This window comes from Salvelinus alpinus, chromosome 6 (assembly GCF_045679555.1).
Source record: "Salvelinus alpinus chromosome 6, SLU_Salpinus.1, whole genome shotgun sequence".
In the NCBI taxonomy this organism is placed as follows: Eukaryota; Metazoa; Chordata; class Actinopteri; order Salmoniformes; family Salmonidae; genus Salvelinus; species Salvelinus alpinus.
In genome coordinates, this window is record NC_092091.1 from 84,595,723 (window position 1) to 84,614,314 (window position 18,592).

The 18,592-nt window shown below is 39.8% G+C and overlaps 1 protein-coding gene and 1 long non-coding RNA gene across 2 annotated transcripts in view; both read right to left on the reverse strand.

Annotated features, from left to right (window-relative positions):
- Nucleotides 1-15,263, reverse strand: part of LOC139579778 (uncharacterized) — a 59,082-nt gene extending 43,819 nt beyond the window's left edge. The window contains exons 1-2 of the mRNA XM_071408599.1: nucleotides 14,983-15,263; nucleotides 13,912-14,232 (exon numbers count right to left, since the gene is read on the reverse strand). Coding sequence (XP_071264700.1) covers nucleotides 13,912-14,232; nucleotides 14,983-15,022 — 361 coding nt within the window. The 5' untranslated portion in view covers nucleotides 15,023-15,263. The remainder of the gene's footprint in view (nucleotides 1-13,911; nucleotides 14,233-14,982) is intronic.
- Nucleotides 15,264-15,392: 129 nt separating this feature from the next.
- On the reverse strand, nucleotides 15,393-18,202 carry LOC139577751 (uncharacterized). Its single transcript, XR_011675384.1, has 3 exons — nucleotides 16,647-18,202; nucleotides 16,116-16,415; nucleotides 15,393-15,692 (listed from the first exon to the last, which is right to left on the reverse strand). It is a non-coding gene; the product is annotated as an uncharacterized lncRNA (long non-coding RNA).
- Between the last annotated feature and the right edge of the window lie 390 nt (nucleotides 18,203-18,592).

An 18,592-nucleotide genomic window follows, 5' to 3' on the forward strand; every position in this document is an offset into this window, starting at 1 on the left:
AACCCTTCAGTTAACTACTGTACCTATCAATTATTCAGTTGTAGGAATTATGGTTCCTCAATATACATTTAACATATTACAACGTAGGCTATGTGTTACAGCACTACTTTTGGTGTCCCCCTCAGGAATTGCTCTTGAGAAAATGTAATGTAATTGTCCCCTCCAAGGTTGATATCAGATTTTCGCCCCTGAGTAAGTTACATGCCCAATACATTATCACCGTTTGACGGAGAAGTCAGTCACTGGCCGCGGACAGCATTTGGTAAACTAACACACCCCTCCCTGCTCCGTTTTCAGCTCCGTTAACAATGTGTGTCGACACAGTTCATTTAGCGATCTCAGTTCATACAATACACACATTTTTCTTACCTTCCTTCAGTAACAATATGGTATAAGGAATAAACAGACAATCATTCATGTTTGATTCATGTGACGTTTATTGTACTTATCTATGTTTTGGAGTAGCGCTCTGTTTGATTGTTTCTGTTCCTCTCCGTCTCTGTAACTTTCGGGTTTGCTGGAATACGGAAACGAGCTTCTTCTTCTGTGGTATAATTGCGTTCGCAACAATTATATGTGCCTTCCGCCACCTACTGTTCAGGTGGACAATACGTCTCCAAACAAGATAAACATTTAACTTAATCAAACTAAAATAACAAGATAGTTTGTATTGAATTTGTTAATTAAACAAAATCTGCCTGCTTTTCTATTTTAATCAGGTCCTACACAGGCTCAGAAGGATCATGTGATGGAGGGACATTTCCTGGTGACAGTAGTCCTTGAAGTGCTTCTGCCATAAGTCTTGGAGGCACAAAAACTTATCGGCTGCAGTTATAATAATGTCCAGTACAATGAATAACTGTGGCTGTAAATGCTACAAAATCCTCCTTTTCCACAATAAGTGCATCCAGAACACTTGATTGACGTATAACATTTACAACTGGTTGTGGTACATCCACCTCCATCTCTTCTTCAGAACTGGCCTCTTTTCCCTTCAACTCTCTTCACCACCTCCACATGGGAGACTTGTTGTACAGCCCTGATCCTTGACTCCTCAACCTCTTTCACCCTAACAGGGCATTCTGGGAATTCAGAAATATGATCCCTACCACAGTTACAACATTTTACATTCACAGACTCTTCTAGAACATATTCCTTCAGTCTGAAAACACTTGACACAGACAAACTTCTTACACTTTTTACACAAACGCTCTTATGGCGTATCTTGTATATCCCAGCTTTACATAGAGTGGTAAATACTCATCAAACACCAATACAGATAAACAGCTACATTCTCCATAGGGGTCAATAATACAGATAAACAGCTACATTCTCCATAGGGGTCAATAATACAGATAAACAGCTACATTCTCCATAGAGATCAATAATACAGATAAACCGCTACATTCTCCATAGGGGTCAATAATACAGATAAACAGCTACATTCTCCATAGGGGTCAATAATACAGATAAACAGCTACATTCTCCATAGAGGTCAATAATACAGATAAACAGCTACATTCTCCATAGAGGTCAATAATACAGATAAACAGCTACATTCTCCATAGAGGTCAATAATACAGATAAACAGCTACATTCTCCATAGGGGTCAATAATACAGATAAACAGCTACATTCTCCATAGGGGTCAATAATACAGATAAACAGCTACATTCTCCATAGGGGTCAATAATACAGATAAACAGCTACATTCTCCATAGAGGTCAATAATACAGAAAAACAGCTACATTCTCCATAGGGGTCAATAATACAGATAAACAGCTACATTCTCCATAGAGGTCAATAATACAGATAAACAGCTACATTCTCCATAGGGGTCAATAATACAGATAAACAGCTACATTCTCCATAGGGGTCAATAATACAGATAAACAGCTACATTCTCCATAGGGGTCAATAATACAGATAAACAGCTACATTCTCCATAGGGGTCAATAATACAGATAAACAGCTACATTCTCCATAGGGGTCAATAATACAGATAAACAGCTACATTCTCCATAGAGGTCAATAATACAGATAAACAGCTACATTCTCCATAGGGGTCAATAATACAGATAAACAGCTACATTCTCCATAGGGGTCAATAATACAGATAAACAGATACATTCTCCATAGGGGTCAATAATACAGATAAACAGCTACATTCTCCATAGAGGTCAATAATACAGATAAACAGATACATTCTCCATAGGGGTCAATAATACAGATAAACAGCTACATTCTCCATAGGGGTCAATAATACAGATAAACAGCTACATTCTCCATAGGGGTCAATAATACAGATAAACAGCTACATTCTCCATAGGGGTCAATAATACAGATAAACAGATACATTCTCCATAGAGGTCAATAATACAGATAAACAGCTACATTCTCCATAGAGGTCAATAATACAGATAAACAGCTACATTCTCCATAGGGGTCAATAATACAGATAAACAGATACATTCTCCATAGAGGTCAATAATACAGATAAACAGCTACATTCTCCATAGAGGTCAATAATACAGATAAACAGCTACATTCTCCATAGGGGTCAATAATACAGATAAACAGCTACATTCTCCATAGAGGTCAATAATACAGATAAACAGCTACATTCTCCATAGGGGTCAATAATACAGATAAACAGCTACTTTCTCCATAGGGGTCAATAATACAGATAAACAGCTACGTTCTCCATAGAGTTCAATAATACAGATAAACAGCTACATTCTCCATAGAGGTCAATAATACAGATAAACAGCTACATTCTCCATAGAGGTCAATAATACAGATAAACAGCTACAGTCTCCATAGGGGTCAATAATACAGATAAACAGCTACATTCTCCATAGGGGTCAATAATACAGATAAACAGCTACATTCTCCATAGGGGTCAATAATACAGATAAACAGCTACATTCTCCATAGAGGTCAATAATACAGATAAACAGCTACATTCTCCATAGAGGTCAATAATACAGATAAACAGATACATTCTCCATAGGGGTCAGTAATACAGATAAACAGCTACATTCTCCATAGGGGTCAATAATACAGATAAACAGCTACATTCTCCATAGGGGTCAATAATACAGATAAACAGCTACATTCTCCATAGGGGTCAATAATACAGATAAACAGCTACATTCTCCATAGGGGTCAATAATACAGATAAACAGCTACATTCTCCATAGAGGTCAATAATACAGATAAACAGATACATTCTCCATAGGTGTCAATAATACAGATAAACAGCTACATTCTCCATAGAGGTCAATAATACAGATAAACAGCTACATTCTCCATAGGGGTCAATAATACAGATAAACAGATACATTCTCCATAGGGGTCAATAATACAGATAAACAGCTACATTCTCCATAGGGGTCAATAATACAGATAAACATCTACATTCTCCATAGGGGTCAATAATACAGACAAACAGCTACATTCTCCATAGAGGTCAATAATACAGATAAACAGATACATTCTCCATAGGGGTCAATAATACAGATAAACAGCTACATTCTCCATAGAGGTCAATAATACAGATAAACAGCTACATTCTCCATAGGGGTCAATAATACAGACAAACAGCTACATTCTCCATAGAGGTCAATAATACAGATAAACAGCTACATTCTCCATAGGGGTCAATAATACAGACAAACAGCTACATTCTCCATAGGGGTCAATAATACAGACAAACAGCTACATTCTCCATAGGGGTCAATAATACAGATAAACAGCTACATTCTCCATAGGGGTCAATAATACAGATAAACAGCTACATTCTCCATAGAGGTCAATAATACAGATAAACAGCTACATTCTCCATAGAGGTCAATAATACAGATAAACAGCTACATTCTCCATAGAGGTCAATAATACAGATAAACAGCTACATTCTCCATAGGGGTCAATAATACAGATAAACAGCTACATTCTCCATAGGGGTCAATAATACAGATAAACAGCTACATTCTCCATAGGGGTCAATAATACAGATAAACAGCTACATTCTCCATAGAGGTCAATAATACAGATAAACAGCTACATTCTCCATAGGGGTCAATAATACAGATAAACAGCTACATTCTCCATAGAGGTCAATAATACAGATAAACAGATACATTCTCCATAGGGGTCAATAATACAGATAAACAGCTACATTCTCCATAGAGGTCAATAATACAGATAAACAGATACATTCTCCATAGGGGTCAATAATACAGATAAATAGCTACATTCTCCATAGCGGTCAATAATACAGATAAACAGCTACATTCTCCATAGAGGTCAATAATACAGATAAACAGCTACATTCTCCATAGGGGTCAATAATACAGATAAACAGCTACATTCTCCATAGAGGTCAATAATACAGATAAACAGCTACATTCTCCATAGAGGTCAATAATACAGATAAACAGCTACATTCTCCATAGAGGTCAATAATACAGATAAACAGCTACATTCTCCATAGGGGTCAATAATACAGATAAACAGCTACATTCTCCATAGAGGTCAATAATACAGATAAACAGCTACATTCTCCATAGGGGTCAATAATACAGATAAACAGCTACATTCTCCATAGGGGTCAATAATACAGATAAACAGCTACATTCTCCATAGGGGTCAATAATACAGATAAACAGCTACATTCTCCATAGGGGTCAATAATACAGATAAACAGCTACATTCTCCATAGGGGTCAATAATACAGATAAACAGCTACATTCTCCATAGGGGTCAATAATACAGATAAACAGCTACATTCTCCATAGGGGTCAATAATACAGATAAACAGCTACATTCTCCATAGGGGTCAATAATACAGATAAACAGCTACATTCTCCATAGGGGTCAATAATACAGATAAACAGATACATTCTCCATAGGGGTCAATAATACAGATAAACAGCTACATTCTCCATAGGGGTCAATAATACAGATAAACAGCTACATTCTACATAGGGGTCAATAATACAGATAAACAGCTACATTCTCCATAGGGGTCAATAATACAGATAAACAGCTACATTCTCCATAGGGGTCAATAATACAGATAAACAGCTACATTCTCCATAGGGGTCAATAATACAGATAAACAGCTACATTCTCCATAGGGGTCAATAATACAGATAAACAGCTACATTCTCCATAGGGGTCAATAATACAGATAAACAGCTACATTCTCCATAGGGGTCAATAATACAGATAAACAGCTACATTCTCCATAGGGGTCAATAATACAGATAAACAGCTACATTCTCCATAGGGGTCAATAATACAGATAAACAGCTACATTCTCCATAGGGGTCAATAATACAGATAAACAGCTACATTCTCCATAGGGGTCAATAATACAGATAAACAGATACATTCTCCATAGGGGTCAATAATACAGATAAACAGCTACATTCTCCATAGGGGTCAATAATACAGATAAACAGCTACATTCTACATAGGGGTCAATAATACAGATAAACAGCTACATTCTCCATAGGGGTCAATAATACAGATAAACAGCTACATTCTCCATAGGGGTCAATAATACAGATAAACAGCTACATTCTCCATAGGGGTCAATAATACAGATAAACAGCTACATTCTCCATAGGGGTCAATAATACAGATAAACAGCTACATTCTCCATAGGGGTCAATAATACAGATAAACAGCTACATTCTCCATAGGGGTCAATAATACAGATAAACAGATACATTTTCCATAGGGGTCAATAATACAGATAAACAGCTACATTCTCCATAGGAGTCAATAATACAGATAAAAAGCTACATTCTCCATAGGGGTCAATAATACAGATAAACAGCTACATTCTCCATAGGGGTCAATAATACAGATAAACAGCTACATTCTCCATAGGGGTCAATAATACAGATAAACAGATACATTCTCCATAGGGGTCAATAATACAGATAAACAGCTACATTCTCCATAGGGGTCAATAATACAGATAAACAGCTACATTCTCCATAGGGGTCAATAATACAGATAAACAGCTACATTCTCCATAGGGGTCAATAATACAGATAAACAGCTACATTCTCCATAGGGGTCAATAATACAGATAAACAGATACATTCTCCATAGGGGTCAATAATACAGATAAACAGCTACATTCTCCATAGGGGTCAATAATACAGATAAACAGCTACATTCTCCATAGAGGTCAATAATACAGATAAACAGCTACATTCTCCATAGGGGTCAATAATACAGATAAACAGCTACATTCTCCATAGGGGTCAATAATACAGACAAACAGCTACATTCTCCATAGAGGTCAATAATACAGATAAACAGCTACATTCTCCATAGAGGTCAATAATACAGATAAACAGCTACATTCTCCATAGAGGTCAATAATACAGATAAACAGATACATTCTCCATAGGGGTCAATAATACAGATAAACAGCTACATTCTCCATAGGGGTCAAGAGACGTCCATTAACTACTACTGGAATTTTATGTCTAAGATATTGATACCTTGACTTTGACTGCACCATATCAACACCATACCACTCCTGGTTACTATGACTACACCATATCAACACCATACCACTCCTGGTTACTATGACTGCACCATATCAACACCATACCACTCCTGGTTACTTTGACTGCACCATATCAACACCATACCACTCCTGGTTACTTTGACTGCACCATATCAACACCATACCACTCCTGGTTACTTTGACTGCACCATATCAACACCATACCACTCCTGGTTACCATGACTGCACCATATCAACACCATACCACTCCTGGTTACTTTGACTGCACCATATCAACACCATACCACTCCTGGTTACTATGACTGCACCATATCAACACCATACCACTCCTGGTCACTTTGACTGCACCATATCAACACCATACCACTCCTGGTTACTATGACTGCACCATATCAACACCATACCACTCCTGGTTACTATGACTACACCATATCAACACCATACCACTCCTGGTTACTATGACTGCACCATATCAACACCATGCCACTCCTGGTTACTATGACTGCACCATATCAACACCATACCACTCCTGGTTACTATGACTACATGATATCGACACCATACCACTCCTGGTTACTATGACTACACCATATCAACACCATACCACTCCTGGTTACTATGACTGCACCATATCAACACCATACCACTCCTGGTTACTATGACTGCACCATATCAACACCATACCACTCCTGGTTACTATGACTACATGATATCAACACCATACCACTCCTGGTTACTATGACTACATGATATCAACACCATACCACTCCTGGTTACTATGACTACACCATATCAACACCATACCACTCCTGGTTACTATGACTACATGATATCAACACCATACCACTCCTGGTTACTATGACTACATGATATCAACACCATACCACTCCTGGTTACTATGACTACATGATATCAACACCATACCACTCCTGGTTACTATGACTGCACCATATCAACACCATACCACTCCTGGTTACTATGACTGCACCATATCAACACCATACCACTCCTGGTTACTATGACTACACCATATCAACACCATACCACTCCTGGTTACTATGACTACATGATATCAACACCATACCACTCCTGGTTACTATGACTATGCCATATTTTAAAGTTGAGGTAGGCTATATGATTACACCGGTAATAGTTGTATTACTTGTGAGGCACAGCTGAGTGAGCATACATTTAAATAATTAACTTTTTTATTTTTATTTTACAGGGCTGATGGGGCCTGCATCTGATGGTCAGTCTCAGAGGACGGAGAGAGCAGCAGACTGAGGGTCCTCCTCTCAACATCCCTCCTCTGTTCCTTTCCTCCAGTGACTCTGACCATAAAGACACACAGTCTTCCATCTGATGGAGAAACTCCAGTCTCACCTCATTATTTCTGCCTCAGGAACAAATTCATGTTACTGCTATGAACAGAGAAAGTTAATATTCCTCCATATTAAAAATAACCAAGACGCTAATAACAACAACACAAGCCTGTAGAGACACTTTCCTGCTCATTGTTGTAGCGCTGAGAGGAAACAGGAAGAACGCTCATTTTATACCTTCTAAACGTGTTGAATACAAAGTGTTGACAGTGTTGAATACAAAGTGTTGACAGTGTTGAATACAAAGTGTTGACAGTGTTGACAGTGTTGAATACAAAGTGTTGACAGTGTTGACTGAGTAGGTTGTTTTAACCTTTATTTAACTAGGCAGGTCAGTAAAGAACAAATTCTTATTTTCAATGACGTTCTAGAAACAGTCGGTTAACTGCCTTGTTCAGGGAAAGAACAACAAGTTTTTACCTTGTCAGCTCGGGGATTTGATCTGGCAACCTTTCGCTACTAGTCGCTACTAGTTTGCTGTATTGTTGACAGTTTCCCCTTGTCCTGGTTTTAAACCTTTGTTTTATGGTGTTACGGTTATCTGAGCCATCCCATTGGCCAGCGGTAAAACTATAGTGCACTTGATTTGCTCTCTGGTCCAACAGGGAGGCAGTTTGTACATTCAGACACATGAAATGCTTCAGAATGACAACAGTAGGGCTTTTCCTGGGCGCAGGGCAGCTGAATCAGGTGCACCTACCCGTCTCTACTCCAAAACCAACCATATCTGGTTAGTAGAGACCCTACTGAGTATTTCCATCCCACCTTAGCTGAGACAGGTAGAAGAGCTTTCTCTCTATTAGTCAATAAGTATCCCATATACTGTGTGTTGCATTACAGTGAATGGAGTGGGTTGAGTAAGGAGTCATCAGTAGTCTGTATTAAACACGTTGTCCAGCACAAGAGACCCATTTACATTTTACAGACTATATTGACTAATTCCAATAACATATATTTGTATTTTATTAAAGGTATATTTCTTTAAATGTAGCCTACACCAGTGGTGTAGTGGAGGGTATACTCAGGTATACTCTGTTTAACCACTTGTTTTTCAGTGGGCATTGTGTAACTCACTTCTTAATCCCCACTGATACATATCAAAGTATTGTAGTGGAGGTTTACGTCATATCAATTAATAGGGCTGATGGAACAGATCAGAATGTTTAGCTTCAAATGGCGATTAACTATTATGTCTTGACATTGTAGGAGCAGCAATGTCCACATGGCAGTAGACCTACTCCTGAATGTTCCTACTCCTGAATGTTCCTACTCCTGAATGTTCCTACTCCTGAATGTTCCTTCTCCTGAATGTTCCTACTCCTGAATGTTCCAGCATGCAGTTTGGGGGAAAACCGTGTTCTAAAATGCACAGGGCCCATGGAAGAGGTTTCATGGACAGAGATGGAAATATCAGTTAGAAAGAGGAGGGTTTAAAGATACAACAACTATCATGTGTTGATAATGTGATTATTTAGGATAATGTCTTTGCCTGACAGATAATGAAACATAGTTTAAAGAAAACCATTGGGATTTTGGCAAAACGCTACTTTGAAGCAAGGTAAGACATGCCTCATAATACAGCATGTAGAAAAACGTCCAGGTTTCAAACCATTAAGTTTAAAAACGTCTGAATTTGAGAACAAAAACCTAGAAAAAAAATAAAAATATGAAACCTGTGAATTTGTGACTCAGTTTCTCTGTTTTAATAAAAGGCCTACTATTATCCTACTGAACAGTACAGCTTGGGTTGGTCTACTATTATCCTACTGAACAGTACAGCTGGGTTGGTCTACTATTATCCTACTGAACAGTACAGCTTGGGTTGGTCTACTATTATCCTACTGAACAGTACAGCTTGAGTTGGCCTACTATTATCCTACTGAACAGTACAGCTAAGGTAGGTCTACTATTATCCTACTGACCAGTACAGCTTGGGTTGGTCTACTATTATCCTACTGAACAGTACAGTTTGAGTTGGCCTACTATTATCCTACTGAACAGTACAGCTAAGGTAGGTCTACTATTATCCTACTGAACAGTACAGCTTGGGTTGGTCTACTATTATCCTACTGAACAGTACAGCTTGGGTTGGTCTACTATTATCCTACTAGTATCCTACTGAACAGTACAGCTTGGGTTGGTCTACTATTATCCTACTGAACAGTACAGCTTGGGTTGGTCTACTATTATCCTACTGAACAGTACAGCTTGGGTTGGTCTACTATTGTCCTACTATTATCCTACTGAACAGTACAGCTTGGGTTGGTCTACTATTATCCTACTGAACAGTACAGCTTGGGTTGGTCTACTATTATCCTACTGAACAGTACAGCTTGGGTTGGTCTACTATTATCCTACTATTATCCTACTGTACAGTAAAGCTTGGGTTGGTCTACTATTATCCTACTGACCAGTACAGCTTGGGTTGGTCTACTATTATCCTACTGAACAGTACAGCTTAGGTTTGTCTACTATTATCCTACTGAACAGTACAGCTTGGGTTGGTCTACTATTATCCTACTGAACAGTACAGCTTGGGTTGGTCTACTATTATCCTACTGAACAGTACAGCTTGGGTTGGTCTACTATTATCCTACTGACCAGTACAGCTTGGGTTGGCCTTCTATTATCCTACTGAACAGTATAGCTTGGGTTGGTCTACTATTATCCTACTGAACAGTTCAGCTTGGGTTTGTCTACTATTATGCTACTGACCAGTACAGCTTGGGTTGGTCTACTATTATCCTACTGAACAGTACAGCTTGGGTTGGTCTACTATTATCCTACTGAACAGTACAGCTTGGGTTGGTCTACTATTATCCTACTGACCAGTACAGCTTGGGTTGGTCTACTATTATCCAACTGAACAGTACAGCTTGGGTTGGTCTACTATTATCCTACTGAACAGTACAGTTTGGGTTGGCCAACTATTATCCTACTGAACAGTACAGCTTGGGTTGGTCTACTATTATCCTACTGAACAGTACAGCTTGGGTTGGTCTACTATTATCCTACTGAACAGTACAGCTTGGGTTGGTCTACTATTATCCTACTGAACAGTACAGCTTGGGTTGGTCTACTATTATCCTACTGAACAATACAGCTTGGGTTGGTATACTATTATTCTACTGAACAATACAGCTTAGGTTGGTCTACTATTATCCTACTGACCAGTACAGCTTGGGTTGGTCTACTATTATCCTACTGAACAGTACAGCTTGGGTTGGTCTACTATTATCCTACTGAACAGTACAGCTTATGTTGGCCTGTAACAAGTAATTAAAGAGTAAAAAGTAATTAAAGAGCAATAGTAAAATAACAATAGCAAGACTATATACAGGTGGGTGCCTGGCTCTCAAGAGAAGACAGGCTATGTGCACACAGCCCACAAAATGAGGTGGAAACTGAGATGCACTTCCTAACCTCCTGCCAAATGTATGACCAGTTAATTCATACTGTATGTTGTAGTCTGTCCAAGAGGGGAATCACACAGACTGATCTCAGTTAATTCATACTGTATGTTGTAGTCTGTCCAAGAGGGGAATCACACAGACTGATCTCAGTTAATTCATACTGTATGTTGTAGTCTGTCCAAGAGGGGAATCACACAGACTGATCTCAGTTAATTCATACTGTATGTTGTAGTCTGTCCAAGAGGGGAATCACACAAGACTGATCTCAGTTAATTCATACTGTATGTTGTAGTCTGTCCAAGAGGGGAATCATACAGACTGATCTCAGTTAATTCATACTGTATGTTGTAGTCTGTCCAAGAGGGGAATCACACAGACTGACAGCCTGTTATTTTATTAAAAGCATTCAGTTGATTACATGGCAGTTGAAAGAGCATCTTAACAAAAATCTACATAATAATAAATCTCATAACAATTATAATCAATAACATAATTATCTCTATACTACTAACAACATCATAACAATAATCTACATCATAATCAATATCATAACATTTATAATCAAAAACATCATTATCTCTATACTACTAACAACATCATAACAATAATCTACATCATAATCAATATCATAACATTTATAATCAACATCATGAGAGGTAAACAACAACAAACCCTTTATTATTATTTTTTTCAAAATACAAAGAATGAACAGATGATTTTAATAATACCTGGACTAATAATGGAGACACTTCAAGATAAAGAATCTAAGTGTAACGGCAGTCCTCCTCCTCTCTCTCTTCATACGAAGAGGAGGAATAGTGATCGAACCAAGGCGCAGCAGGTTGTGAATACATCGAACACACGAACAGCCAAACAGCTCCGAAAGTGAAAACACATCGACAACGACGAAAGACATCACAGGAGACAATCACCCACCAACAAACAGTGAGAATGCCCTACCTAAATATGACTCTTGATTAGAGAAAAACGCAAACCACCTGCCTCTAATCAAGAGCCATACCAGGCAAACCAAAACCAACATAGAAACGAATAACATAGACTGCCCACCCAAAACACATGCCCTGACCATAAACACATAAAAACAACATAAAACAGGTCAGGACTGTTACAAAGAGACACTAGATAAGATAAAGAATCTAAGAGACACTAAATAAGATAAAGAATCTAAGAGACACTAAATAAGATAAAGAATCTAAGAGACACTAAATAAGACAAAGAATCTAAGAGACACTAAATAAGATAAAGAATCTAAGAGACACTAGATAAGATAAAGAATCTAAGAGACACTAAATAAGATAAAAAATCTAAGAGACACTAAATAAGATAAAGAATCTAAGAGACACTAAATAAGACAAAGCATCTAAGAGACACTAAATAAGATAAAGACATGAAGACAAAAGCAAGAAGCAATACATTCTGGATCACAAAACAGACGTAATTGAGCTACTCGCTTAAAATAATCAAAACCCATGTTACCAAAACCCCATGTTACCAAAACCCCCATATTACCCAAAACCCCATGTTACCCAAAACCCCATGTTACCCAAAACCCCATGTTACCCAAAACCCCATGTTACCCAGAACCCCATGTTACTCAGAACCCCATGTTACCCAGAACCCCATGTTACTCAAACCCCATGTTACCCGGAACCCCATGTTACCCAGAACCCCATGTTACCAGAACCCCATGTTACCCAGAACCCCATGTTACCCAAAACCCCATGTTACCCAGAACCCCATGTTACCCAGAACCCCATGTTACCCAAAAGCCCATGTTACCCAGAACCCCACGTTACCCAGAACCCCATGTTACTCAAAACCCATGTTACCCAAAACCCCATGTTACCCAGAACCCCATGTTACCCTGGTGGTAAAAACCAAACTAAAAGGAATAATGGTGGTTGCAGTCACTCCTTTTAGATTTCTTCCAAGGTTCTAGAAAGATAAAATAATTCAGAACTTGTTATTAAAATTAGAACCACTTCAGGTTTGTCACCACATTTTAAACACCAGTCCACTGCTGACCATCGATTTAAAACACAAAACTGACCTAAGATCAGCATGTAGGATCAGCTTCATTCTACTCCTACTCCGTCCCCTGGGCTGCTCTCTCCTCTCCCGGTCCAGCTTCAGCTCTGGAGCTCAGAGAGACCATCTCCATGGCATTGACATAAAGATCCATGCTGCTCACCCTGTTCACTCTCTTCTGCCTCCTGGTGGGCTAGTGAGACACAGCACCAACAGTCAGACATTTACTCTCTAGTATCTCCATTCTCTCTCCCTCCCCCTCACCCTCTCCCTCTCCCTCTAGTTTAAATGACTTGTAACGTCTGAGTAAATGTCTTTACCTTGTAGTACAGGTAGGAGGTGGTGATGGCTGTCAGTAGGAGCAGCAGCACTACAACGTGTCTGATGATGAAGGCTGGCAGAGGAGAGGCTGCAAACAGAAACACCTTTGATGAGGGGACTGATCATCATCACATAGATCTGTGGGAAATCTGTCAATGACAAAGTTATAAGTCTGGTTCATGTTCAGTTACCTGTGATGGTGAGGAAGAGGAGCTCACTCTCAGAGGAGAAGTTATGAGAGAAAACATAATTGTCATAAACACAGCTGTAGGTCCCTTGGTGGGAGTCATCTGCAGCAGGGAAGAGGAAGGCAGCAGAGTGATTGACAGCTGGCTGGGTCTGTGTTCTGTTGGAGCCGGTGAACGTGAGGAGGAAGGAGCCTCCTGGGTACTGTGGCTGAGTGGAGCAGGTGATGGTGAAGCTGTAGCCCCTGAACACCTCGGGCCCCTGGTGGCCCCTGGAGACCCCTCCCATTGAGTCAGTCAAGGAGATATCAGGCTGGACCAGGAGATCTGTAACAATAAAAGAGAAGAAGAAAAACCTCTTCAACTAGTTTCCTATAGATATGACAATAACATCAGCATGTAACAGTGCTAGCCACCCTCCCTCACAGGGCAACATGAGTAGTGGGCCTACAGTCACTGAGACAACATATGTTGATATCAGGCTTAAGCGGGACATCTGGAACAAGAGGAGAGAAAAAGAAAACGTAGCTCCTCAACTACTTTCCTCATTTAGATATGACAATAACATGACATGTGACAGTGGTAGTGAGTAGAGACGTTCACTGAGATAACACTCAAATTCAAAAGCATTCTGGGATATTTAAGTTGCATTTGAATGAAGGAAGTTGTATGAATGAAGGAAATCAGTTGAATATAATTATAATATGTTGATATTTCCTGAGCAGATCACTGTGAGTCCAGGAAGGAGATATAATACATGGACTAAAGTATGTGGAACTCAGCAGTGAGTTTTACAACAGAGGATTATTTTTACGCTCTACGTGGTTCAACACTCGGTGGTCCGTTCTGTCAGCTTGTGTTGTCTACCACTTCACGGCTGAGCCGTTGTTGCTCCTAGACGTGCCACTTTAAGTCACTGAGATCTTCAGTAAGTCCAATCTACTGGCAATGTTTGTCTATGGAGATTGCATGGCTGTGTGCTCAATTGTATAAACCTGTCAGCAATGAGTGTGGCTGAAATAGCAGAATCCACACATGTCCACATACTTTTGGCCACATAGTGTGTCTTGTTATTACCTGAGCAGATCACTGTGAGTCCAGGAAGGAGATAATACATTCTGGAACACTCCCTCAGTGAAGACTCAGACCCAGAACAGGAAACTCCAAACCCTCTGGTGGTGTTTCCAGGTATTACTGAAACAGTGGAGCCACAACCCAGCTGTCTACACACTACTGCAGCTACATACTCCTGGTCCTCGTCCTCAGTTCCCACAGTCCTCCACTCTCCCTGGTCGTACCACTCCACTCCACCAGCACAGCGACTGCCTCCTCCCACCAGCCTCACATCATCAGGCTCTGAGAAAAGAAAAGAGAGAGACAGTAATCTTACTATTTTCTCACTAAAACACACCTATATTGTCTCTCATATTCTTCACTCCAGGTGAGAAACAATGTTGATTGAGTGACAAACTGTTTCTTACCTGAGCAGGTGAGTCCAACAGCATTACCAGGTAGGCAGGTGTTGTTTTCTCTGTCTGAGGTGTCACAGTCCAGGAGAAGGGACTCTTTGCCTTTACACTGGAACTCTTTATCCCAGGTCTGACCCTCACCTCCTCCATAGAGCCCCCCCTGTAGAGCTGCAGGAGCCCCACAGCCAAACTCCCCACAGACTACCTCTGCATCCTGCCAGTCAAAGTCAGCTTCACACACTGAGGCCCAGGACTGATTGGACTTCACCTCCACTCTCCCAGAGCAGAGACCAGCTCCATCCACAAGACGCACAGACTCTGGAGAAAAAGAGTTGGTTGAACATTCAATCAGTTTTGTTGATGACACTGTCAAGGACTAAACACAAATATGTTGGATAAAAGATTGTAGTTTACTATGTTTGATTCTGCAAGGGGTAGAAATGGGTTCTTAGTCACTCAGGATAGGGTTGGGAATAATGCAGGCAGGAGACAGGAATAAGTTCACTTCACTTTATAGAAAATAAACAGCTGGACATCCATCAGGCAGCTTCACTTCAGTACCATCTGAACTACAATGATCTGCCCATGAACATCTCCCATAAACCAATATGACAAACACAAATAAATGTTTAAATACATCTGACATCTCTCCCTCTATTTAAATTAAAAACACATAAAATATGATACATGGTAATAATGTCTAATCTACAAATAAATCTCTCAATAGGACCAGTCTCTTACCTGAACAGGTCACATGATGATAATATCCACCATTACAGAAACCAGGTCCTCCTGTGATGTCACACTGTCTAACAGAAGACTCATCTCCATCACATCTCAATAGTGTGACTCTTCCATCTTCAACCAGAGGTCCTCTAGATTCAGCTACAACATCCCCACAGTCCAGCTGTCTACACACCTTAACATCTCTTATCACTCTCCACCACCTAGAACATAGACCTGACCACTCTCCTCTGTAGAAGACTTCCACTGTCCCAGAACAGGAACTGGTCCCATTCACCAGTCTGACTGATCCTGCAGCTGTAAACAGCAGAGAGGAAAACACAGTGGTGAGGACAGATGGTGACAGTGATTCTGTTATTCTAACAGCAGTAATGCTTTGTGGTTGACAAGTATTAGTAGTTCCATAAAACAATACTTGTTATTGGGTTTTAGAATGGTGTGTTTGGACACATGAATTTCTCCATGTGTGATAATAAAGTTGACTAATATTGAACTGCTATAATCACTGTAGATTTATACTCTACCTACCTGGTGGACTGACGCTTTGAGCCTGGAGATCTGAGGAGAAAGAGAGAGAAAGAGACAGAGAGAAACAAAGGAGAAAGGGAGGAGACAGAGGAAGATAGAGGCAGAGGAGTCAGAGGAGAAAGGGAGGAGTCAGAGGAAGAGAGAGACAGAGGAGAAAGGGAGGAGTCAGAGGAAGAGAGAGACAGAGGTTAAATGAACATCAACATGACCTTTCATGATGTGATGGGAAGACAGGCTTATCGTTGGTATGGCGCAACAACACCCACGTGTACATACACTATATATACAAAAGTATGTGGACACCCCTTCAAATTAGTGGATTCTATTTCAGCCACACCCCTTCCTGACAGATGTATTAAATCAAGCACTCAGCCATGCAATCTCCATAGACAAACATTATCAGTAGAACGGCCTTAATGAAGATCTCAGTGACTTTCAACATGGCACCATCGAAGGATGCCACCTTCCAACAAGTCAGTTTGTCAAATGTCTGCCCATACATTCCTCTTCCATGGAAAGGTTAATGTATTGACGCAGATTAGTTTATATATCATTTATTACACTTGCTTTCCTCTGTTTTTTAAATCATTAATTTCATAGGACAGGGTCAAGCTGAGCTGATCCAAGAGTGGAAAAGGTTACTGATTGTGATGACATCACTGGTGAGAAGTCAGTTATGAAAAGATATTGAGTTGACTGCATGTTAGTCTGTCAGCCCCATCTCTGTTGATATCTCCCTCTCTCTCCATCTCCCCTCATCCAATAGCCACACAAAGTAGTTTGTGGTGTGTAGAAATACAGTTAAACCTAGGGTATGGCTAAATGGGGTGTATAGAAATACAGCTAAACCTAGGGTATGGCTAAATGGGGTGTGTATAAATACAGCTAAACCTAGGGTATGGCTAAATGGGGTGTATAGAAATACAGCTAAACCTAGGGTATGGCTAAATGGGGTGTGTAGAAATACAGCTAATCCTAGGGTATGGCTAAATGGGGTGTGTATAAATACAGCTAAACCTAGGTTATGGCTAAATGGGGTGTGTAGAAATACAGCTAAACCTAGGGTATGGCTAAATGGGGTGTGTATAAATACAGCTAAACCTAGAGTATGGCTAAATGGGGTGTGTAGAAATACAGCTAAACCTAGGGTATGGCTAAATGGGGTGTGTAGAAATACAGCTAAACCTAGGGTATGACTAAATGGGGTGTGTAGAAATACAGCTAAACCTAGGGTATGACTAAATGGGGTGTGTATAAATACAGCTAAACCTAGGGTATGGCTAAATGGGGTGTGTAGAAATACAGCTAAACCTAGGGTATGGCTAAATGGGGTGTGTAGAAATACAGCTAAACCTAGGGTATGGCTAAATGGGGTGTGTAGAAATACAGCTAAACCTAGGGTATGGCTAAATGGGATGTGTAGAAATACAGCTAAACCTAGGGTATGGCTAAATGGGGTGTGTAGAAATCCCCCCACCAGATAATTTACTGTACTTAAAAACTCTATAATACTATTTGGAGAAATGCAAAATTAACAAAAATGCCCCCAGACATGAATTATCACTGCAATAGTGTAACGGGTGACGCTCTCCTCATCCTCGGAAGAGGTGAGGAGAGAAGGATCTTCAGACCAAAACGCAGGCTCAGGGAAATAAGCCATCTTTATTATAAATTACGATGGCACACGAAACGAAACAAAACACTTTCCAAACTACAAAATAACAAAACGACATTGACGAGACCTGAACATAAACTTACATAACTAAACATAAACTTACGTACAGGTAACAGACGACATCGAAACGAAACGAACAACCGAAATAATCCCGTATGGTGTAAGACATAACACAGACACAGGAGACAATCACCCACAACGAACACTGTGACAACGCCTACCTAAATATGACTCTTAATTAGAGGAACGCCAAACACCTGCCTCTAATTAA